Source organism: Sprattus sprattus, assembly GCF_963457725.1.
Source record: "Sprattus sprattus genome assembly, chromosome: 12".
In the NCBI taxonomy this organism is placed as follows: domain Eukaryota; kingdom Metazoa; phylum Chordata; class Actinopteri; order Clupeiformes; family Clupeidae; genus Sprattus; species Sprattus sprattus.
This window is the reverse complement of record NC_137910.1, coordinates 18,531,711-18,556,710: the sequence shown is the minus strand read 5'-3', so window position 1 is coordinate 18,556,710 and position 25,000 is coordinate 18,531,711. Positions and strand designations below refer to the sequence as shown.

The 25,000-nt window shown below is 43.9% G+C and overlaps 1 protein-coding gene across 1 annotated transcript in view; it reads left to right on the top strand.

The window, feature by feature from the left end:
- The window catches only part of sdccag8 (SHH signaling and ciliogenesis regulator sdccag8), a gene marked incomplete at its 3' end in the record, with an annotated part of 65,614 nt that overhangs the window by 27,050 nt on the left and 13,564 nt on the right, over nucleotides 1–25,000 (top strand). Inside the window, exons 14-16 of the mRNA XM_080849363.1 lie at nucleotides 6,474–6,601; nucleotides 9,555–9,663; nucleotides 18,434–18,565. Of these exons, the coding sequence (XP_080705489.1) occupies nucleotides 6,474–6,601; nucleotides 9,555–9,663; nucleotides 18,434–18,565 (369 nt within the window). The remainder of the gene's footprint in view (nucleotides 1–6,473; nucleotides 6,602–9,554; nucleotides 9,664–18,433; nucleotides 18,566–25,000) is intronic.

Below are 25,000 nucleotides of genomic sequence, written 5' to 3'. Positions count from 1 at the left end.
CCACCCCCCCACCCCATCCCAGGCAGCAGATGGCAGGAGTGGGGCACCACAAAGACTGCGGCCCACACAAAAGCCAGCGATGAGAGAGAGACAGAGAGAGAGTGGGAATGGAGCAGTAGAGAAGAGAGAGAGAGAGAAAGAAAAAAAAGGCGACAGAGAAATGAGACAGCCCTTGTGACTCCTCCAGCTTGCCGTCCTGCGGGGTTAAAAAGCGGTGCTCGTGGCGGAGCTGGATGAGCCAAAGCTTTGGTGAACCGGTTCTGATCTGCCGTGCCATCGTCACAGCGGTAGCCTCATGCCGGAGAATGTCACAAGGGCTCTGTGTGTGCGCGCATCAGAGATGTAGTATCCACCAGACACACATACACACACACACACACACACAGATATCCAGCACAGAGATATCCAGCACACACACACAGTCTCAGCATCCCAAAGATTCACTGATGTATTAGATGTGTGTGTGTGTGTGTGTGTTTGTGTGTGTGTTTGTTTGTGTCTGTCTTAGGGGGACATCTCTTCAAGACACATGATAAAGGCAGTGCTGCTAGATGCCCCTGTGGTGGTTTGTGTCTGTGTGTGTTGGGGGACGTGACGTGATGGTGGTTGTGAGTGTCTGTGTGTGTGGGTTGGGAGACGTGATCTGGTATGTGTCTGGGGTCTGTCAGAGTTTCGGCAGGTTGAGTTTGCGTGTGGTGTGTGTGTGTGTGTGTGTGTGTGTGTGTGTGTGTGTGTGTGTGTGTGTGTGTGTGTGTGTGTGATGCAGCACAAGATTGTGAGCTGCGGTTCAGGTGGTGTTGCGGGCTGTTTCGCCTTGGGAACGCTCGCTCACTCGCACTGATTTCACACTCGCTCACTTTCTCCATCTTTCGCTCATTTCCACAGCGAGATCATCCTCAAATACACAGCTCTGCTTGCATCAGGAAACACCCAGACAAGGGCAAGACAGAGTAATCTATCTGATTACTTAATGGCCACCTTATCCAGCTTTTCTCTCTTTTAGAGAAGGAGAATCTTTTTTTTAGCCGAAAGTGAAGCAATGTTCCTGAAAGTAATAGATTTTTATTTCTGTTAATATGACTTGTTATGTACATATTGAACCTTTATTTTCATTGTATTTGCATACAACGGAATGTGTTGTTGTTGAAACTTACGTTATCCATGAAGATATTTACCCAAGTGTGATCATCAATGCAAATACACACACAGGCACACAAACACACACACATACTCACAGATACACACACACACACACACACACACACACACACACACACACATATGCACAGACACATAAAGGGTAAAAAAAGCAGCAAAAAGTAAATGTTGAGGTTGACGTACAGGTCATCTGATGTCTGCAAGTGTGTGTGTGTGTGTGTGTGTGTGTGAGAGAGTGTGTGTGAGTCCTTCCAAATGGACGAAGATGCTCTTGCTCGTTTCCACATATGTGCGACTGGGAGTCCATACATGTGTGTGTGAGAATTTGGACAGTGTGTGTGTGTGTGTGTGTGTGTGTGTGTGTGTGTAAATCAGTAAGCAACTGCAGTCGTCTTTTCCTTTCTCTCTTTCTCTCTCTCTCTCTCTCCCTTTTTTTCCCTTCTCCTCTCCCTCCGTTCCCTGCCGTTGACCTTGAAGGGGGCTCGGCGTGGTGGTGGTCGGCGGCGCTTTCTTGAAGAAGGAAAAACAGAAGCTGGCGGTAAACAAAGTTCACTTGTGACAGATGGATTGAATGACAGAGAGGTTGCGGCTGCCAGAATAGCCCTGGCAGCGGAGGAGAGGCGCGGCGGCCGCCAACAGGAGAGGAGGTGTGAACAGGTGCAGAGGCGCTGAAGGAAGGGGTGAGCAGATGGAGAGAGCCAGAGCCAGTTTAGTTAAAGGAAAAAGGGTGGGAGGGAGGGAGGGAGGGAGGGAGGGAGAGACGGAGCAGGGATGGGGGGGGGGGGGGGGAGAGAGAGAGATGGAGGGAGGGATGGGGAGAGAGGGAGGGAGGGAGGAAGATGAAGGAGCGAGAGAAGGAGAGATATGAAAAAGGAAAAAAAAGCTAAAAAAAAAAGAATTGATACGAGTTGAGATAAGAGAAGCCAGGACACTGGGTAGAAATTGAGAGGGGAGAGAAAGACATATAGAGAGAGAGAGAGAGAAAGAGAAAGAGAGGTGGAGAGACGTGTCAGGGAGAATGGAGGGTTTTGTGGATGGGGGGGAATTGATGTTTGGTGTATTGGGGGGGCGTGGAGGCAGCAGGAGTAAACAGGGGAGAAAAGTGTGACTGTCTCTCTCTCTATCTCTCTCACTCACACACACACTCACACACACACACACACACACACACACACACACCGGCTGTGGCAGAGTGAACACCATGAAGCACCTGAGGTTGGATGAGGTGTGTGTGTGTGTGTGTGTGTGTGTGTGTGTGTGTGTGTGTGTGTGTTTGTGTGTGCGCACGTGTGTGTGTGTCTGTGTGTGTGTGTACATCTGTCTTGGTGTGTGTGTGTGTGGGGGGGGGGGGGGGGGGGTGTACGCACGTGTGTGTGTGTGTGTGTGTGTGTGTGTGTGTGTGTGTGTGTGTGTGTGTGTGTGTGTGTTCTGGGCAGGGGCCCATGCAGTATGTCAGAGGATCGTAGCCTCAGTTTTTCTTTACAAATCGTCTCCTTGTTCTCACCCACCACAGCAACTGGGTCCTGCCAGTGAGGCAGTTAGCATCCAGAGAGCCTAGGTCCAGCACTCACACACACACACACACTTTCTCACACACACACACACACACACACACACATACACACACCGCCCCTCACGCAGACACTCTTTTTTTTATCTCTAAAAACAAAGTTAAATATATTTAAATTTGTAATAGGAACAGATACATTTGGCTTTTATGATTTGTTTTATAAGCTGATATAAGGGTAGGATGGGGTCAGGGGCGATGTATATTTGTTTATGTTTGTTTATATTTATGTCTAAGCGGATGCTTCATACAAAGTCATAGAGGAGGGAGAGTATTGTAGCGTAGTAAAAGTTATTTAATCGTTCATATATTCAACATAATACACTGACATTCATACATCCAACACGATACATTGTAAAAAGAGTTGCAGTAGGTATTGTCGAGTAGCGAACATATTTGAATGCGTAGACTATACTATACTATAATATGACATTAACTGAAGGAAAGCAAACTTTCACTTTTACATCCTTCAGTGCACTTTTGCGGTGTAGTATTCATTGGCCTGTAAAAGATGTGAATACCTGAAGCTACGCAAGCGAATCATGATTGTTTCCATAATCATCCGAACAGTTGCAGCAGCTCCTTCTAACACATGATTTAAGCAAATGTGCTTTGAAAGTTTTATTTTTTCATATACGGACTGTTAAGAAAGTTATGTATTTCCTGATTTTCACAGTAGTTTAATTCATTTATATTCTACAGTAAGGGAAGCTTCATTTAATTAAACTGAAATCAGCTGTTGTTTTCTGATTTATTCTTACTTCTGTAAAAATAGATCTTGTAAAAACATTATTTTTTTTTCTTTCTTTCTTTTTTTGTGACTGTCCTTCAGTCTTTACTTTTACACTTTTTTTCTTCTCCCTTTTTTTCTATATGACTTTGCTCTTGATCTCAGTCAAAAAGTTGCCTGTTTGGTCATATCATAATGCAGATCGTGACAAACTCTTGTTAAGTGCGGCTTGATCTCTCTCTCTCTCGCTCTGTCTCTCCATCTCTCCCTCTCCCTTGTGCTCCCTCGTTCACCCCCCACTCTGCTCTCTTTGCGCCTGTGCAAAGCCAAAGCGGCTGGCTCCAATTTGCACACATTTTTGGGCGAGTGCAGCATTTGGTCATTCCTGGCGGAGGTTCGCCATGGCTCGGCGGGGTGCTGCGGGCATGCGGGCGTGCGGGCGAGCGAGAGAGAGAACCTACTGCTCCAACGCTCCGCTCCATTCTGCTCTGCGCCATTCCACGCCGCTCCAAATGGAATGGGCAACAGCTTGAATAGTACCCACTTAGCCAGCCTTCCAGGCCCCGGGGCCTTACTCTGTACTCCCGCAGCCCAGCCACAGAGCCCCGATCTGGGGCTAGGCTGCTGGGCTGTCCCCATCTTACAACCCCCAGCCACCCGGACCAGGAGCTGGGTCCCCGGACCTCGGACCTCGGACCTCGGATCCCGGACTGTGGCCTGCGTATGGACCAAGCGTAAGGCATCATTAGAGCAGCAGTGAGCAAACAAATGGACGACCTCACCCTCGCCCCTCGGAATCTGCACAGATCAGAGCGTGACACGGAGATCTGTGTGTGTGTGTGTGTGTGTGTGTGTGTGTGTGTGTGTGTGTGTGTGTGTGTGTGTGTGTGTGTGTGTGTGTGTGTGTGTGTGTGTGTGTGTGTGTGTGTGTGTGTGAGTGCTTCCAGACGCTGAGCGTGTAGCGTGTGTATAGCATTGCACGGACTGTGTGAGAGCATCTTTGTGACGACGTCCTTGGATGGGTGGGTGTCCCTGATAGTTTAAAGGTCAGGCAGTCTGTTTGTAGGACATTAGATAGGAGCCAGTGAGCGGCAGGCAGCTGCCGTCCTAATAAGATACCCACGTCGATTTGGGTACCAACATTTTGTGTTAGGTTAGATTGTTTTGAATTTCATTTAATCACTTTAATTTAATTCTATTTAAATAGAGTATTGCATGTACTCCCAATCATTGTATTTCATACTCTATTTATTTAATTTTGAGTAATTTGCTGATTTGATAATGTTGCAATTGTTATTAAATCATTTTGGATGGATAAAAAAAAAGAGGCTTTGTAGCTTAATAACGCCTATCTATATCAATCAACTTTCACAGGGCCTGTTTAGTGTTTACGGCAGTCATTGTTTGGTTATATCTGTGCCGCACCTAAGCGGTGTACTAAAACCAAACCACTGACTGGCCGATCATCGTGCCAGACGTCTCAACGCGGCTCAGCCGGTGTAGGCAGGTTCACCTGGGTAAACCAACACATACTAACTCACACACCTGCCAAAACCCACAAGCCCTCACCGTCTGTGTCCCCCACCATTTGTGTGCTCTGTGTGCTCTGCAGTTGTGTTCAGTCCATGGCCTCTGAAGCCTCGTGAGCAGACCTCCGCTCCCCTGCTCTTGTCCTCTTCTTCTTCTCCTCCTCCTCTTCCTCCTCCTCGCCTTTTTAAAAACTCTCTTTCTTTCTCTCTCTTTCATACTCGTTCGCTCTCTCGTCTTTCACTCTGCAGTGGAGAAAACTTTTTGGCTGTGGGTCTCATGCTAATTGGTCGACAAACAGCACCCGTGCGCGTGGTCGGGGGCCCCCCTGGAACCCAACAGTAACAAATGTCTGGCAGCGAGGCCTTTAGCAAACCCCCGCTGGGCGCTGGTGTTGGGACGCTGTTTCAGGGCCTGTGTTCAAGCACAGCAGGGGACGGCCGCACTCCCCTGAGCTCCGTGTGCCACACACACTCACTCACATACACACACACACACATACATACACAAACACATGCGTGCACATACACACACACACACACACACACACACATACACACACACACACACACTCATGCACACACTCTTCCCGGCTTTCACACTCCAGACGACAGCAGGCCTGGAGAGACGGTCACTCACTCGTTTTCTCTATCTCTTTTTTTTTTATATCTTCCATCCTCCGTTCCAAATGCAGTGTGTGAGAAAAGTTTTTTTTCTTTTTTTCCTTCCCGAACTAATTAACACACTTTGACTTTTTTGTTCTCAGAAGGAAGTATTAATTAATGAAGTAAATTGTCAGTCTTCCTCTGTGGATGAAACTGTTTTCACTCTTCATACTGGGGCTTCAGTGTGTGGCTCAGGAAAGGTGCAAGTGTTGTGTTGTAAGTCATATCTCTGCCTCTGCTTTTCTCTCCTACACTCTGGCGCTGATTGTCTCCTTCTAACTCTTGCTCTAGGTGTGTGTGTGTGTGTGTGTGTGTGTGTGTGTGTGTGTGTGTGTGTGTGTGTGTGAGTGAGTGACTGAGTGACTGAGTGAGTGATCGGAATGACGAGGTTGATCTGAGATGCCCCTCAGTGTTATGTGAACACTGTTGTTCTTGGTCTCACAGTCTAACTTTGTCCTCCTCTGTCCTCGCTGTCTTCTCATTCTTCTTCTCCTTTGCTCTCCTCTCTTTCTGTTTTGCTTTCCCTCCCTCCTTTCTCTTTTCTCTCTCCCTCTCTTTTGTTTTTGAATCTGTTCTTCTTCCCCATGCTCTCACCCTCAACCTCTTCTGTGCTTCTTTTCCTCCCTCATCCTCTTTTGTTCTCATTCTCTCTCTTTCTCTGCATGCCCTTCCATCGCTATTTCTTTCTCCTTTCCCCCCTCTCTCCCCCTCCCTCTCTCTCTCTCTCTCAATCTCCCTCTCTCTCTCTATCTCTCTCTCTCCCTCCCTCCCTCCCTCTCTCTTTCTCTCCCTCTCTCTCTCTCTCTCTCTCTCTCTCTCTGGGCAGGCAGGAGAAGGAGGTGTTGGAGCGTTGCCGTGGTGAGGACGTGGCGGCGCTGACCTTCCAGTGGCAGCATCGTGAGCTCCAGCTCACCCAGCAGCTCCAGCAAATGGAGACGCAGCACGAGCACTCCGGTGGGTGGCCCGCTCTCTCAACCTCTCTTTCATTCTTTCTCTCTCACTCCATCCCTCCCTCTTTCTCTCTCCCTCGCTCTCTCTGTTTCTCTCTCTCTCTCTCTCTCGCTGCCCCCCCTTCACAAAGTCCATCTATACAGCCCCAGGTCCACACACCCAGAGCCCCCCAAACACACACACGCACATCTCTCTATCTTTCTGTCTTTCTTTATCTCTCTCTCTCTCTCTCTCTCTCTCTCTCTTTCCCTCACTCTCTGTCTCTCACACACGCCCGCGCTGTAGCTTTGGCCTGGCTGGCTTGGCGGTGGTGGCAGCGGCGGCATCAGGAACACCTGTAACCTTTGGCTGGCCGAGGGGAACAGATGCCGGCCGCTCCCCGCCCGCCTCTCTCCGGCCACTTATTAGTTAGCGTTTAAAAAAACAGGGGACGAGTGGAAGCTTATGAAAAAGAGAGAGACAGATAGAGAGAAAGAGAGAGAGAGAGCGAATGGAGATAGAGAGAGGGAGGAATGGCGATGCCCACTGTCTGTTGATTTGGGAGCGCTGTTCCCACATCTGTTGTACCATCTGGATGGCTGTGTGTTATTTACCTGTGTTTTCCAGAAACTTGAAGCCATGCTGCTCGGCGGAACAAAGCGGCGCCGAAACAAAGGGCCTGCTTTTGGCACGGCACGCCGCCACACATGTTGTCTAAAGAGAAATGGCTTCAGAGGCACAGCAGGAAGCTCTCCTGGCTTATGGAATTAGGCCTTTAATACCACACACCACTTGCCTCTCTAAGCATATAATGGCCACTCTCACCAGCTAATTAGCTTTTTTTTTTTTTTTTTCTTTCTCTCACTCTCTCTCTCTCCCTCTCTCTCTCTCTGTCATCCAGCTCCCTCTGTAAATGGAGAGGGTTATTTTTTGTTTGTTGAGCTTTTTCAGTAGTTGTTTAAGACAGAATAGCCTCTAGATGATATCAGGGTGGGCTCTCTCTCTCTCTCTCTCTCTGTCTCTCTCTCTATTCCATCATTTACTCTCTCCCTTTCTCTCTCTCTCTCTCTTGATTTCTCTCTCTCGCTTCTGTTTGTTTTTCCTCCCAGTTTGTTTGTCTTTTAATCCCTTTTCTCCCCCTCCTTCTCCTGCGTTTCCTCTGTGGCCCGTGCATGCCCAGCCGTTTTCAAAGCCCACTGTCTAATTAAGATTCTTCAGGCAACTTTTTCTGCAGCAAATCAACTTTTTTTTCTTCTTCCTTTTTCTTTTTTTTATTTCACAGTGTGACCCAAATATCTTTTTGTTGCTTTCTTCTTCTTCTTTTTTTTTTAAGAAGCGCATTCATCCTTTGCCTATTTTGTCTCAAACAGATCGACATCAGGAGGTTCTCTTATGAAGTCTTTTTCATTTTTCCCTTTTCTCTGCGTTTGACGGCCGCAACATGCTGTAGGCTAGCATGCTTTAGCTACATAGGATGTACAACAACGTTGCGAAGACTGTAAATGCTAAAAACCTACCCTGCTTAATTTGCATTGAGATCCTATTGAGCAGAACAATGATAAAAAACTATTGATCTATGTAAGCACAGCAACTTTTACATACATAAATACACACACACACACACACACCCAGGGCAAGGTAGCAGGCCCAACTCGAGTGCCGCCATCTTGAGGCTCCAGAGATCTAAGCATCACCTTTGGACCCTCTCAACCGACGCTCTCGGAGAACAACGGCACGGTTCCGTCGCCAAAACGCTCATCATGACTCTGAAGTGTTTATCAAAGCACTGCGACTCTTCCGCACTTCTCCGTAATGACGGTGTGGTGCGGTGCGATGCAGCCAAGCAGGTGGGAAAATGACACAGGCCCCAAACTTTTTTTGCACGTCCTGTAAAAAATACACAGACATATGCCAGGAACAATAGCACGCAGCCTTTCAAAGCCGCCTATCAAAGTGTGTGTGTGTGTGTGTGTGTTTTTTGGTGTGTTTGTTTGTTTATGCGCATTGCTACGCTACGTTTTGAAAGAGATGTCACAGCACAATTGATACAGGGCAGGAAAGAAAAGAAAAAAAATATAAATAATTAATGTTGTTCTGTGCAGTCTCTTGTTCAGAACAATACTCAGTTTTAGGCACTGAATAGGACCAAAGCGGGAGCGCCCACACACACACACACACACACACACACACACACACACACACACACACACACACACACACACACAGATTGTGGTTTTGATTGTACTGTGCGTTGGTGGGAGCTCCTGTTCATATTGTGTTCGTTTGTGCTGTGTGATGGAGACAGACCCATAGCATGTGCTATACTGTGGTCTTTACCCTCCACCTAAACAAAAAACATATTGACAACATTTATTTACAACTCTTTTCAGGGAGTCAGTAAAATAGGCAGGCACACAAACACCCACTATCAACATTTGTTTCTTTTTGGGATGGAGGATGGCAGTTGCTCATATTGTGTGGTAAGAGTGTATATGCTGGGATACATCTCGGGAAACAGCCTAGACAGTATTTGACCATGTGAGTGATCCAAATGTCCAAGTCCTGTCCCCATATCTCCCATGCCATGCCAGCTCAGACTGAGCATGCTGATAAATGATGGGTGTGTGTGGCAGGATATGTGTGTGTGTGTGTGTGTGTGTGTGTGTGTGTGTGTGTGTGTGTGTGTGTGTGTGTGTGTGTGTGTGTGTGTGTGTGTGTGTGTGTGTGTGTGTGTGTGTACTAACCAGGCTGTGTGTGTGTTTCTGTGGGCTGTTGGTGAGATGGATGCCCTGTGTGTGTGTGTGTGCGTGCGTGCTGACCAGGCTGCGTGTGTGTTTCTGTGGGCTGTTGGTGAGATGGATGCCCTGTGTGTGTGTGTGTGTGTGTGTGTGTGTGTGTGTGTGTGTGTGTATGTATGTGTGCTGTGTGTGTGCATGTGTGCGCGTGCTGACCAGTCTGTGTGTTTTTCTATGGGCAGTTGGTGAGATGGATGCCCTGCTTAGCTCCCAGAACGGCCTCATCGGCAGACTGAAGGAGGAGTGTCGAGGTCTCGGACAGAAGCTGGGGGAAGTCACAGAGAGCAGCAGGCAAGTACAGGCTGTGTGTGTGTGTGTGTGTGTGTGTGTGTCCTTGGTGTGTCTTTTTTAGTGTGCGTGTGTGTATGTGGTGTATTCATCTTGAAAGTGTGTGTGGTGTAGGCATCTTTTGAGTGTGTCTCTTGTATTTAGTCATTAGCTTGTGTGTGTGTATTAGTGGTTTATGCATCTTAATTGTGTGTGTGTGTGTGTGTGTGTGTGTGTGTGTGTGTGTGTGGTCCACGGTCCACCTCGAGCGTCAGGGGTACTAATCTGCCAAAAGAGTGTGGTACCATACATATCCACTCACTAACACACAGACATTCACTCACTCACTTACACACACACGCACACACAGACAGACATTAACGCACAGTCGCACACACACACACACACACACACACACACACACACACACACACACACACACTCATACACACACGCACAGACATTCACTAACACACACACACACACACACACCCCTCCGTTATCTGTCCACTCCTTAAGAAGCCCACTCACAGAGGGATTGTTCTCCTCTCATTGTAACCCTGTTGTGTGTGTGTGTGTGTTTGTGTGTGTCTACTCACAGGCACCGCCATATGCACACACATGTAAAGCCATTTTAACACAAGCACTCTGGCAAAATTACGCGTATCGTATGACGTATGTCAATAACTAGCAACGTCTTGATCCGAAAGGACCTCTAACTTTAGTGTCTGTGCTGAAGGAGCCAGCTTTAAAACATCATACAGCTGCTGAAAGCCATATACCTAATTTTTTTAATTTCATTTCATAACATTTCAGTCAGTTGTCTTTGTAGTCTTTTTCCAATTAAACTGGTTTCTCTGAGAAGTCCTTTTAACTTTTTTAACCAGCAAATGACACATTTGAAATCGTTTTTTTTATTATTATTATTTGTGGTAATTCAAAATAAAATTTTGACAAAAACAAAATAAAGAAATTCACAAAACTAAAATAAACACAGACAAACAAACCAATCAGTGCAAGTGCAACATTTACATTGAGTTGAAGTGGAGTACATTGAAGGTGGTCTCCTACAGTAGATTACATTAGCAGGAGTTAGAGCAAGAAAAGCAAATCCCTTTTACGATTAAATGCTACTTTATGCAACCTCACGTTTTTACATCTCCGCTGAATAAGAATGTCTATCTCTTGTTCTGCGTGTTTTTAATAGACTCCTGGTAGGATAATGAGGCCATCATTTCTCTCTAAATTCACACGTTCCCCTGAGAGACTTTTCTTATTACGACATTAGATAGCGTTCTAATTACCTCATGCAGGCCCTTTCATCAGATTTCTCTGCGTTCAACAGCATACATTTATTCTATGGGATCTGATTATCGTATGTGATCTCACTGAGATGATATGAATACTACTCAAGGCTGTGCTCCCAGTTGGATTTCATTCATAGCTGAAACTAGAGAGAGATGTAGGTCATAGACGCAGTCTTTTAACACCAGTACAAAATTCAGTGGTCAAGGTGTTTTATGCCTATATGTTATATTCATGAAATGTATTGGTAAAAGGTATGTATTTATTTCTGTAAAGACATCAGCTGAGATCACTTTAGAGAGATGTCTGTCAAAAAAGATAATTTTATGTTAATATGGTGCTTTTTTGTGTGTAGGTATACTCAACAGAGATGAGTTATTTGGCCAGATTTAAGGTTGCTGTGGCCATGAGGTTAAACGTTATAACAATAAGGTTAAAGTGATGTTTACTTTCTCAGTAGTTAAAAAATGCAACAGCTGGATTTGTGTCATTAGTAATTATACAAATACATCCTCGGAAAAAGTGGAATAGGGCATTGCTGAAGTAGAGGATGCCATGCAGTGTTTAGTATTTATGATGTGAGCAATTTACTTATTCATTAACTTTTAATTGAATGTTGGTTGCCACTCTCTAACAGGGGTGCACACTCGCCACCTTTCGGTGTTTTATTTGTTAATCTCAGCGTTTTTGCACTTAGATTTGTCAAAAGTTACAGAGAAATAGACACTCTACTAACAAATAACACCGCTATTGTAAACAGCAAAAATGGGTTGGTTGGGTTGGCCTGTGCCCATGCAACATTCAACACAGGGATGTTTATGATTAAACTGTTACCAGAGCACAAAATTGTTTACAACAGCGCAAAATTCTTTCAAAGTTAATCCAGCCTCTTAATTTTGCTGTCAAAGTGCACCAGATTGATGCATTGAACTTTAAAATGTGCAAAATGTTCTTATATATAATATATTCCCCAGGAAGCATGCCTCTAGGGGTTTCGCGTTGTTGTCACCTTTTTCATCCCTGATGAGTTTGCACCCCTGCTCTAATTGAGTTAGTTTTATTTCCTTTCTCTATTAGGCCTCATGCTGCCCTGAGCTCAAAGTCGGTGTGCGGAGTTATAAGAGTTAGTGTGAGGAGTTGTACGAGTTAGTGTGAGGAGTTATAAGAGTCAGTGTGCAGAGTTATAAGAGTTAGTGTGAGGAGTTGTAAGAGTCAGTGTGAGGAGTTATAAGAGTTAATGTGCAGAGTTATAAGAGTTAGTGTGAGGAGCTGAAATTAAACTTTCCGAACGTAATTGGAGCCATTGATTGCACACACATGCAAACAGTCCCACCTTCAATCCACGAACACATTTACCGAAACAGAAAGCACACATATTCAATGAATGTCCAGGTCATATGTGATGCCAACATGACCATTACTAACGTGGTAGACAAATACCCTGGATCTGTCCATGACAGTTTTATCATCCGGATATATTGTAATGAACCCATGTCACTTGTATAATTTATTAATCTCGCCATGTACACATCTATATTGTTATAATAGACAGTTTATGCATTAATGCCACCAATAGCATATTCTTTATAATCGTGTTCTTTTAAACATCTCGCTGTAGGTGATGGCGGGCAGAACAACAACGTAACGCGTGCACATTGAATCAGGTTCAGTGATTGAGCGAACATGAACCAATATATCTATCTCCTCTTCGCTGAACCTTAGTTTTTTCTTCCTCGAATCTCCATGGTGGCAGGCAGGCGATTTCTCCCGTCTTTTAATGTTGCGCTAAATAATGATTGCCCAGCGCGGATCTGGTTTGATAAATACCACGGAAAATGCGCAAAAACACTGTGCGTTAATGTGCGACCGCAGATTAAGCTGCGGTCGCAATGTTAGTAAATCATAGGGGGGGTGCACTATTCAGAAAATGTCACGGTTCGATTCGATACCGATTTTTAGGCTCAGGATTCGATTCAAAATCGATTTTCGATTCAAAAAACGATTCTCGACTGAAAAAAATTGATTCACAGTATGCAAATGTTAGTGCTGTCAAACAATCGTGATTAATCGCATTTTTGTCATAGTTAACTCAAAATGAATCGCGATATATCACAAATTAATTAATCGCAAATTTTATTTTAATGCTCTTATCATGGAAAAGTGGATTGGCTTGCTTTATGCAATGTTTTATTTTATTGAAAAACAACATTGCCAAACAGGGCGGTACAAAATAAAATTATAAAGTGCACATTTCAGACTCAGCCTATAGTGCATTTAAACCATGGCTTAATTTTTTCTTTTTTCAAGTTTGCTGTGAACATAGAAGTCAGGCCTCTTATTTCAAAAACAATGAACCGTAACAGTTAGGTTACCAATAAAAGGTAAGCCTACTACTTCTGTGCTTTCAGCCAGCTGCCTGTTGACATTTTGAGACAACAGTGAAGCTCCCTTCTTTTGCACATCACAACTTTTAAAGGTAAACTTTCTATTCAGAAGCTTTTTATCAACCATTTCGCCGTATCGCGCTCACCATCACTCAAACCGTTAGCCTACTACACAGTTTGCGAAGCCAAAAAGAACGTTAATTTAAATAAATAAATAAATAAATGTTTTTTTTTTTTTTTCCAATATTAATCGATTTTTGGAATTCTATGAATCGATTCTGAATCGGAAGCACTTGAATCGCGATACGAATATGAATCGATTTTTTGCACACCCCTAGTAAATCAGGCCCTTAGTGTGCAGAGTTATAAGAGTCAGTGTGAGGAGTTATAAGAGTTAGTGGGAGGAGTTATAAGAGTTAGTGTGCAGAGTTATAAGAGTCAGTATGAGGAGTTATAAGAGTCAGTGTGAGGAGTTATAAGAGTTAGTGTGCGGAGTTATAAAAGTTAGTGTGCAGAGTTATAATAGTTAGTGTGCAGAGTTATAGGAGTTAGTATGAGGAGTTATAAGCTCCCCTTATCACTTTCAGTGTCTCTTCCATTGACACCCACTGGCCGACTCCCCACCCAGCACAATTACTATCCAATTGAATGTTTCCAGTCCATAATAAAGTCTGGAGATATACTGTATGAGGGCAATAAGACTGGATATATACTGTATGATGGAAGTTCTAGGCAAATATTTTCACTGAAGCGAAATCATTCCTGGTCAAGGAATGTGCATTTAGAGAAGTCTTTTTCTCTCGTACACATGCAGAGAAATGCCCTCACAGTATTCATACACACACTCTCTCACTCCCTTACAGACACTGTGTGTGTGTGTGTGTGCGTGCGTGCGTGCGTGCGTGCGTGCGTGCGTGCGTGCCTGCGTGCATGCGTGCGTGCATGTTCGTTTCACTGATGAAGTGACTCCCTCTCTCAATGGTAAGCATATATATACATGTCTTGCTGCCACTCTTCCACTATCTTGTTCCTTATCAAAACTGTATTCTTAGAATTGTATTATCTTTATGTTTTTGAAAGTGTGGGTACATTATTCTAAATTTAGGAAAGAGTAAGTTTAGAATGTCTTTAAATCGGCAGCATTCACTCTAAAAGAGGAACCCTGTTTCTAAATCACGCCTTGGCTGCAGTGGGGGCACAGCTTGTCTTCTCTGGGCAGCCAGGTTCGCCCGTGTCTGCCCTGTCCAATGGCCAGGCTGTGGTTGCTTAGGCTGCACCAGGTCAAAGTTTTCCTCAGCCTGATATTAGTCACTGTAGACAGGAAGTCTGTCACAGTGTACTTCCTGTTTAGGGCCAAATAACATTGAAGTCCATTTTGTCTTTTTTGTTTTTTCCGTCCGGTACAAAAGATCATATTGTTTTTCTCTGTTTATAATTGGTAATTGTTTATTGTTTATAATTGTTTGAGCAAGGATTTCAAAGTCCAGAGGCTGGCTCTTTTGTTAGTGAGGTCATTCTCATTAGTCATATGAGTGTGTGTGAGCCTCGAGACTAGCTCGCTGAGGGGACTTGTTTGTACATCTCATCTCTTGGCTTTTCAGGGCTTTAAAACAATGAGGGTTGGGGTCACTTGTTTTGAGATGTTTCCAGAGATTTGACGGCTCTTTTTTCATTGTTAATTAATGAAAGGGATTGGCCTAATTCAGCCCTGCATGCATTGTTAGGTGAGGTCCTCTGTACCTCTTACAGAACTCTGCATGCAGGGTTTCTACTGGGTGTTTGTCACATTTTTCAAATCCTTTGTACTTATGAAGACCCCACACTTCACTGCCATACAATGCCAATTGTTTCCATAACCGATTTGAATATTTGGAACCAGATTCTAATTGGTATGTCAAATTTGATTTGATTTAAATTTGTAATGCCATAGAAAGCCCTTCTTGCTTTCTCTTTCAAATGTTTCCTTACAAAGTACCAGTTTATACCATTTGTACTGATTTTCAGTGTTTCAGAATCATTGGCACCCTTGCTAAAGATGAATGACAAGGCATATGATTTTGTTTTACTTTATCAATTATTAATCTTAATATTATTCTAAAAATAGACAAAAAAATATATTCTCTTTTTTGAGGTTTATATTATTAATATAGGTATTTTAGTCTAAGAAATAAAGCAACCATTAGATAATTTGTATTTTTTTTAAGCAAAATCACATATGTAACAACTATTGGCACACCAAGACATTTTCATCAAAGAAGTATGATCCCACACACATTTAACACATTTTAGTTAGCGTAAATGTTGAATTTTAAAGCAGTCATCAATGATTCCCTGTTTAAGTGGGGTACAAAAATTAGGTGACACGGGGTCCAATCCTTAGTTATCCATCACCTTGAGACAGATTCAAGAGCATTCCGTTGCATTAAGGCAAAAGTGTGATGACTTGAATGGACTCAAAAAAATAGCTGCTAGAATTAGCGCTTGGATTTTTCGGCACTGGAACTTTAACAGGGACAGGATGCTGTGGTCAGACAGATTAAACATTGAGCTCTTTGACTACAAATGCTCATGGTGGGTTTGGCATAGAAATAAAGAAGCACCTAATATCAAGCGTTAAATATGGTGGAGGATCTGTGATGTTGTGGGGCTGTGTCTCCTACAAAGGCTCTGGCAGTATTGTTCACACACACATGGCATATCAGATTCTAGGAAGTACCAGGTTTAAATCCAAATGTGGCTGCCTCTGCCAAGAAGCTCAAACTTGGTCATGGTTGGATCTTCCAGCAGTAGAACGATCCAAAGCTTAAAAATGTTTAAATTAACTTTTGCCATGGCCATCCCAGTCCTCTGACCTAACTCCAGTTGAAAACCTGTGAGTTGAGGTCAGAAACAGAGTGCTCAAGAAAAGACCCAGGACCCTGTAAGATCTGGGGAAGACTCCGCATTGAGGAATGGTCAGGAAGCCCTTCTGTGTTCTAAAGTCTTTTATAAAACAATTGGGTTCTATCGCGTTATTTAGCTGTTTCTGATTGGACGAGAGACGTTCCATGAGTTGGATTATCCGTCAACATACCAACAGTTTTGGGACTTTTCACAGCTAATAATAAATCACTCCGCGATGAAATATTCGCGTTGATGATAACCGTTAATTCAAAATTCTTAAAATTCCAAACCAAGACGTTGACAAAGGGAACAATTTTTTGTTGCGGAGAAACAATGGCGAAATAAGCCATTTTTAATCAATAACTTCGTGTTGAAATGTTTATTTGTTGACGGTAGAATTGTTTTATAAAAGCAATATAGCACTCGTGGGAGTGGGGTAGGTAAGGGATAATCCCACGGGTGGTGTTCGGCCGTAGCCACCGAGGCCGCTATATTGCTTAAATAAGACATGACAAGAGAAGACTCTGTGCTGTTCTGTTGGCAAGAGGGGGTTGCACACACTACTAAACATAGGGGTGCCAATAATCATGTCCAACATGGTATTCAGAATGAAATGTATTTTGTGATCACCTGTGACCTTTTTTCTTCTGGCAATGGGCTTGTATGGAATTTCTAAATGTAATTCATTTTCCAAGTAAAGACAACAGTGGAGGGTACAGTATGTGGATTTTTTGGCATGTTTAATTGTATTTATTGTATTTGTATTGATTGTATGTACCTGACATTTATTTTACTTTTTTTTTTTTTTTTTTGGGTTAATAGTGAGGGCCCAGGTCTGACAGAATGTGTGCAAGCCCTTTAGGTTCTGATCTAGACCCTCTTCTGTCAAGACATTTGGAAGTTATGAGTGAGACAATTAAGTTTTGCTCTAGACCCTCTTCTGTCAAGACATTTAGGTTCTAATGGTCTGATACATTCTGGTAAAAATACAATTGAACTTTTACTCAAGGCATTGTGCTAAATAAAAAAGGTTTATGATTTTACTGTTTAAAATGCTGCAAAATAACTTCCTCAAATTACTGCCCACGGAGATGCCTTGTAGTTATTAGGGTCAAATTAGTTTCCACTCTTGAATATGGGTGTAATGAGTCCTTCATTCCAGATTTGAAGTCTGCAACACTCAGAATCAAGTTGAACAGTGTTAGAATGGCCAAAGGAAGTACCAGTAATGACCCTAACCCTAACCCTAGAGGTTTTTGGTATTTATTTATTGTGTTTTCCAGATTGTACATTTTTGGGGGGAAAATTTGGGTTTGTTCTGAGTTCACATTGCATTTCTCTTTCTTTCTCTTTCTCTCTTTAACATGCTTTCACGCACACTAACGCACACACACACACACACACACACACACACACACACGCACACACGCGCACACACGCACACACGCACGCACACGCACACGCACACGTACACACACACACACAGACACACACACACACACATGCCCCCTGCATTGTTGTGTGTCTGCAGGCTGTTTGGGCTCCTGATGCTCAGTGTGAGGGCCAATGGGCAGATGAGTGAGCTGGGACTAGATCATTCCGCACTGTTTCCCTCGTCCTTAAACACAAACACACACACACACGGCTGAATTAAACACGCACGCAAGCACCATTTAACTCAACCTCAAACCAGACACATGTACGTCCTACATCACTTAACTCAGTGAGCATGACAAACACACACACACACACACACACACACACACACACACACACACACACACACACACACACACACACACACACACACACACAAACACACAAACACCCACACACACAAACTTGCTCTCTTCCTCTCTCTTTCTCTCTGTCCAACCCCCCCACACACACATACGTACACATACTCTCTCTCTCTCTCTCTCTCTCTCTCAAGCACAAACACACACACACACACTCACTATTTAACTCTACCTCAAACACACACACATCAGTTCAGTCAACATCGCCTCGTACAGTAGTAATGAAAGTACATTAATTTATACACATATTCGTATATGCACATACACACACACGACCACCTCTGGACTCCTATTTTGTATATCTTGATTGATGGCCCTGTGTGTGCTTGTTTTAGCATCTGCTGCCGTGTGTTTATGTTTGATGTGTGTGTGTGTGTGTGTGTGTGTGTGTGTGTGTGTGTGTGTGTGTGTGTGTGTGTGTAGGTTAGAGGTGGAGCAGCTGACGGTAGAGAGGGCTCACCTGCAGGAGAGTGTGGAGAAGCTGAAGGCTCGCTGTCACGACATGGAGGAACAGTGTGTTCAACACGGCAGGATGCACCAGCGCATGAAGAAACGGTACACACACACACACACACACACACACACACACACACACACACACACACACACACAAATGCACCCTTACACATACACCTACAATCATACACACACACACACACATGAATACACACATTTCCAAATCTCTGTCACAATCGTAACCCACAAGCACAAACATACTGTCTGTACAGACTCACATACCCTCTCACAGTCCTGCGAAATCATGCCGCCACAGGCACACACACAGCGGACACACACACACATACACACACACACACACACATACACGCGCACTCACAAATGTAAGAACAAATAGGCGTACACAAGTGTGCTTGTGGATCTGCTTTGCAGACAGTTATCCAGAATCACTCTCTCTTACACACACACGCGCAAACACAGACACACACAAACATGCATACTTACTGACATTCTCACACATAAATGGTCATATAAACATATTCCCACCTTCACAAATTCACTCTCAACACACACACACACACACACACACACACACACACACACACACACACACACACACACACACACACACACACACACACACAAACACACCTGTGTTAGATCATTACAGACAGGTGGGCCATATTTACTATTTATCACAACTGCATAAGGCATGGTCAGGAATGTGTGAGTGTGTGCATATGCATGTGTGCTTGTGTGCGTGCACATATATATATGTGTGTGTGTGTGTGTGTGTGTGTGTGTGTGTGTGTGTGTGTGTGTGTGTGTGTGTGTGTGTGTGTGTGTGTGTGCTGAGGGAATGGGCCTCTGGCGTGGTGCCCGGTGGAGAGAGGGGTGCGTGGGCGAGCGGGCGTGGGTGTCTCCGCGGTAACGAGCGGCCGAGAGGGGGCCTCCACTGGGAAGCCAACATCCTTCTGCTCCACCAGCATAACACTACATATTGTTCAACACCCACGATGGCACAGACAGGCAGAGAGAGACACAGAGGGAGGAAGAGAGAGAAAGAAAGAAAGCAAAGTTTTCAGGGACTCACAGCTGCCTGGTGTTTACTGTGAAGAGTTCTCTATCTCACTTTTTTTTTTCTTTCACTTTTTATTTTCTTTTTCTCTCACTCCTTTTCTTTCTCTTTCTCTCCTCCTGTCTCTTAGACCAGTTCTGCAGACTTTCACATTTGTTTCTCGTCACACAAAGGTGTGTGTGTGTTTGTGTGTGTGTGTGTGTGTGTGTGTGTGTGTGTGTGTGTGTGTGTGTGTGTGTGTGTGTGTGCGTGTGCGGTTTGTGCGGTGTGTGTGTGTACTGCAAGAAGTTAGTGCTTTGGTGAAAGGATTGGGAATTGGGAGGCCACCTCTGCTGTCTAAGGCCAATGGCATGCAGATCATATTATATACATATATATATAGATACAGGTTAGTGTGTGAGAGACTGTTAGAGCATAGACAGATGTGGAAGGCAGCTCTGAAATAAAGGCAAATTAAGTATTACTCATGTGAAGTTGGAATTTTTAAATATCAAGTGAAGTGGAATTTTTTAATTCAAGTGAAGTTGGATTTATTAATGTATTTTTTTTTTATTATTTTATTTACTTATTGTCCCTGTACCTTGTTATCTCGCTTACTTTGATACCTTGCAATTCATGATCTGATATACTTCTTAAAGGCACAGATCTCCCAAAAAGTACCTAAAATTACCAATTTTATGCCGTCTAAATAATAAATATTATTTATTTATCATTAACTGCTAATTATTATCATTATCTATTATCAAAGCTACTATTTTTCATGCTAGTAGAATACTCTGTTTGGATGATTTTTATTTTCCGTCCAGTGAAGGTAGATGGTGACTATTGCACATACTGCTGTGCATTCTGGATCACTCATTGTGTGCTATACCGACAAGCAAAACCTAAACCTGGGACTATCCCTTTAATAATAGTTATATGAATTAAGATTACATTAATAATATATGTATATATATATATTATTAATTTTTTTTTTTATTATTATTTGTTTACTTACCTTGGTGTCGTCGTTATTGATCTCTCAGTCGGGCTGCCAGTTGAAGTGGTCTAGGTAGTTAGTCCTCCCCTGCATCACTCTGTGTTTAGTGAATGGATCACTGGTGCTGGTGAGTGGTATTACTCTTCATTAATGCCTCATCTTAAATGCACAAATGCTCACACACACACACACACACACACATACACACAGACTGGGCTGCCGCTGACGTGGCTTCAGGTGATGCAGGTGGAAGGGACGAGGTACATTCAGGTGTGTGTTTGCCGTTTGTTTGAAAGTGTGTGTGTTTTTGTTCTCTTCCACGAACATCTGAATGCGTACGCCAGAGAAGCAGCCACCTCCAGTGTGTGCTGGAGGCAGAAAAAAAAGAGAGAAAAAACTGGGCAATCTGTGCCGTGAAGAGCGGGCGTCCGTTCGCACGGCACACAGGCAACATTTGGAAAATCTGCTTGATTTATTTTTACATTCGGGCACAGGAGCCAAGCAACACAGGGGTTTCGGCACACAACGTTTCGCTCCTTCGCCTTATTTATTTATTTAGCTCTTTATTTATTTATTTATTTTCACTGGGTGTATTTGCATGTTTTTTCATCATCCTCTCTCTCTCCATCTCTCTTTCTCTCTATCTATCTATATCTCCATCTCTCTCTTTCTATATCTATCTAAATCTCCAACTTGCTCTCCATCTCTCTCTCTCTCCCTCCATCTCTATCTATCTATCTATCTATCTATCTATCTAAATCTCCAACTTACTCTCCATCTCTCCCTCCATCTCTATCTATCTCAATCTCCATCTCTCTCTCCCTCTCTCCATCTCTCTATCTATCTATCTATCTATCTATATCTCCATCTCTCTCTCTCTCTCTATATCTATCTAAATCTCCATCTCTATCTATCTAAATCTCCAACTCGCTCTCCATCTCTCTCTCTCCCTCCATCTCTATCTATCTGTCTATCTAAATATATATCACTCCATCTATCTCTATCTCCATCTCTCCCTCTTTCTGTCATGGTTGGGGTGAGAGGCACAGGCACATAGCCAGTCAAAAATCGGAACGATTTGTCGCAGCGCTGGCCAAGCGGTTGCTTTGCGCTGCACGGCGCTGCCTGTGGCAGGAGAGCCTTTATAGAGAACATCAGACATTAAACACACATCACACACACACACACACACACACACACGCGCACACACGCACATATGCAAGCGCAGAGGCCAGTGCTGTATCACATCTCACAAATACATTTCCAGGCGCTAGTTTACTGTAAGCAATGGTGACCAAAACTCTCCATTAAAGAAGTTTGGCAAGTGGAGGCTCCATCATCTCTCTCTCTGTCTCTCTCTGAATGAGACGGTTTATGTTTGTGATGGCATCAAAGGGCGCCATTCCCTATTTACCCACAGTCACAATACTGTGCCGTGGTTCATGTTTTTTATGTCTGAAAATGACAGAGTTAGAGTTCCGGCCCAATTGACGTTTTGCTCGTTTGTGAGCTGTAAAAGTATTTTTATTTTAAATACATAGCAGTATGGCACCATTCATAGCTGCAGAATTGAGTTATTTATATGAGAATTGTATCAAATTAGCATTATGTTGGCATGCCATGGATTGTAATGGCATGTCAAGAGACATCGTCACTGTTTTATACTTTTATGATGTTGGCTATGGTGTGTGTGTGTGTGTGTGTGTGTGTGTGTGTGTGTGTGTGTGTGTGTGTGTGTGTGTGTGTGTGTGTGTGTGTGTGTGTGTGTTTGTGTGTGTGTGTGAGACAGAGAGAGCGAGAGAGAGAGATTTGTGTCATGGTTGCAGAAGGACATATGAAGTTAAAGTAGTTGGATCAGCTCACAGATACATCTGGCCCTGCTTTGCTAATTTGTCCAAATATCGTGAGCACTTTTTGGACTTTTGGACTTGAGATTGATACTGCTACTCTTTGAATGTGATCTCTACCTGTAAAGAGCTGAAGAAGCATTGTGCTCCCACTTTGTGCTGGCTTTACAAATCTATTAATGGTTCCAGTAAGAAGCATATTGGCTCATTTAAACATGTGTGTCCCCAGCTCTGAGGGGCAATAAGAGTTAATGTGATGTTGTTAAAATTAATGCCCACCGTCTTGCAGTGTCTGGTAATGGAGTACAGCCTGCTACTGCTGAGGGAAGGGAAATATGTGGGATGTGCAGGAAAACTTGAGATGATGATGTTGTGTGTGTGTGTGTGTGTGTGTGTGTGTGTGTGTGTGTGTGTGTGTGTGTGTGTGTGTGTGTGTGTGTGTGTGTGTGTGTGTGTGTGTGTGTGTGTGTGTGTGTGTTTGTATGAGTATTTGAAGGTATGAGTGAGTCTGAGATTGTATGATTTTTTGTGTATGTGAGGGAGTTAGTAAGTTAGTGTGTGTGTGTGTGTGTGTGTAGATAGTTTTACTCACCTGTTGTTTTACCTGCCATCCTTGGGGGAGTGCACCGAACTCCACATCACCCTGGCAACCCCACTGCAACTGCCAGAGTGCTCCTTTACCAATTATCACCCCTGCTCACACTCGCACACTTACATTCACACACACACACAAACATGCGCACACACACACACACACTCACACAGACACACACTTACAGTCACACATTCACACTCCTATGTGCAGATAGACTCTCATGCATACATGCACACACACACTCACATACACACACACACACACTATCACACGCACACACGGCCGTGCCTTTAAGGAGAGCAGAAGTGTACACACAGATGTGCAGATTAAGCCACAGGCTTCTGCCAGCCATATGGCGGAATAAGGAAAGATGGCAAGAGCGTCTGCGAGCTGCATGGAGGACAGTGAGAGAGAGAGAGAGAGGTAGAGAGGGAGATGGAGAGGGAGGGAGAGAGAGAGAGAGAGAGAGACTGAGGGGGGGTTGAGAGGCCATGTGTGGGCCGCCATAAAGACAGTTGTTTAAGCCACACTCAGAGAAAAAGAGAAAGAGAACTTCAGTGTGTGTGCCTGTGAAAGAAAGAAAGAGAACTTGTGTGTGTGTGTGTGTGTGTGTGTGTGTGCGTGTGTGTGTGTGTGCGTGTGTGTGTAAGATAGAACAAACGGCGCCCCGCATGGAGTCCCATGAACAGCCGCCTCACTGCTGCTAGGGAGATTGGCTGGCTGGCCCCAGGGCGAGGGCAACTTCATCTGCCTCTCTGTCTCTCATATACACACACATACACACACACACACACACACACACACTCGCACACACACATATGCGCACGCCACAGAAACTACAATATTCTGTATATCACACACACATACTCACATGGGTCTATGTATTCACACAATCACACAGATAAACACACACACAAACACACACACACACACACACACACACACAACAGAAGTTCTATCTCATTGTCAGGGGGTGTGCACACGGACACCACACACACCCACACCCACAGCACAGATGTACTTCATTATTCCCACTATGAGAGGGAGACAGACAGACACACACACACACAAACACACACACACACACACAGGCCCATCCCCACGACACCCCACCCCTGCAGAAGTAAGAAGGCGCCTCAATGAACTTTTCATTTGCAAATTAAGTTGGCAGAGAAGTAATGAGATGCTGTGTGTGTGTGTGTGTGTGTGCGCCTTCCTGTATTAATAGCTTTTGATGCTACGTCTTAAACCAGCCTGTGCGTTAACATCTGTCCTCTTCAATGCCAGTTCACACTAGCATTAATTATCAGGTGTGTTTGTAAATGCTAGGTGTGTGTGTGTGTGTGTGTGTGTGTAGCGGGAGGGGCTTCCAGAGCACCACATGGTGAGAGATAAATTATTATTCATGATGGTTTCTTAAGCCTTGCTAGCTGCTGATACATCTGCATTATGCAGAAAAAGCTGTTAGAAATGATTTGATCTGTTGAAACAAAGTCATTTATACCTTGAGATCCTTTCAACCAGAGTATAATTTGAAAGGCAATCTTTTCAGTAATTATTTAGTTCAGGATAAATAGTGTTTGATGGCTTAAAGGAGCGCCACTGCTAGTGGATCTCAATGTCAACACAATGCAGGAAATACGGTGGTGACAGAATTGAGTTTCATGGCCATGTGGTTCTTTTTTAATTCACTGTCATCCTGCAGTTGTAGCCAAATAGTTTTTATATTTGTGTATTAGTTCACCATCAGAGCTGAACACTGCGAGCTGTGCGACATGGCTGAGACGTACTGCTCCTCGCTCCTCTCCCCGTGTGTGTGTGTGTGTGTGTGTGTGTGTCTTGGAGCAGTCCTGCTTCTAAACCCACTAAACAAAGGCCAGTTTAAGACCGAACTTGTTGAACAAAGAACTGTTACAATAGAAGAGATCACCTTACAAACATATTAAAAGAAAATGTTACTGCCTGTCTGCATTAAGAAAGACAACGCATTTAAAAACTTAAAGCTTAGTGTTTTTTCATAGCAACACTGTGGATG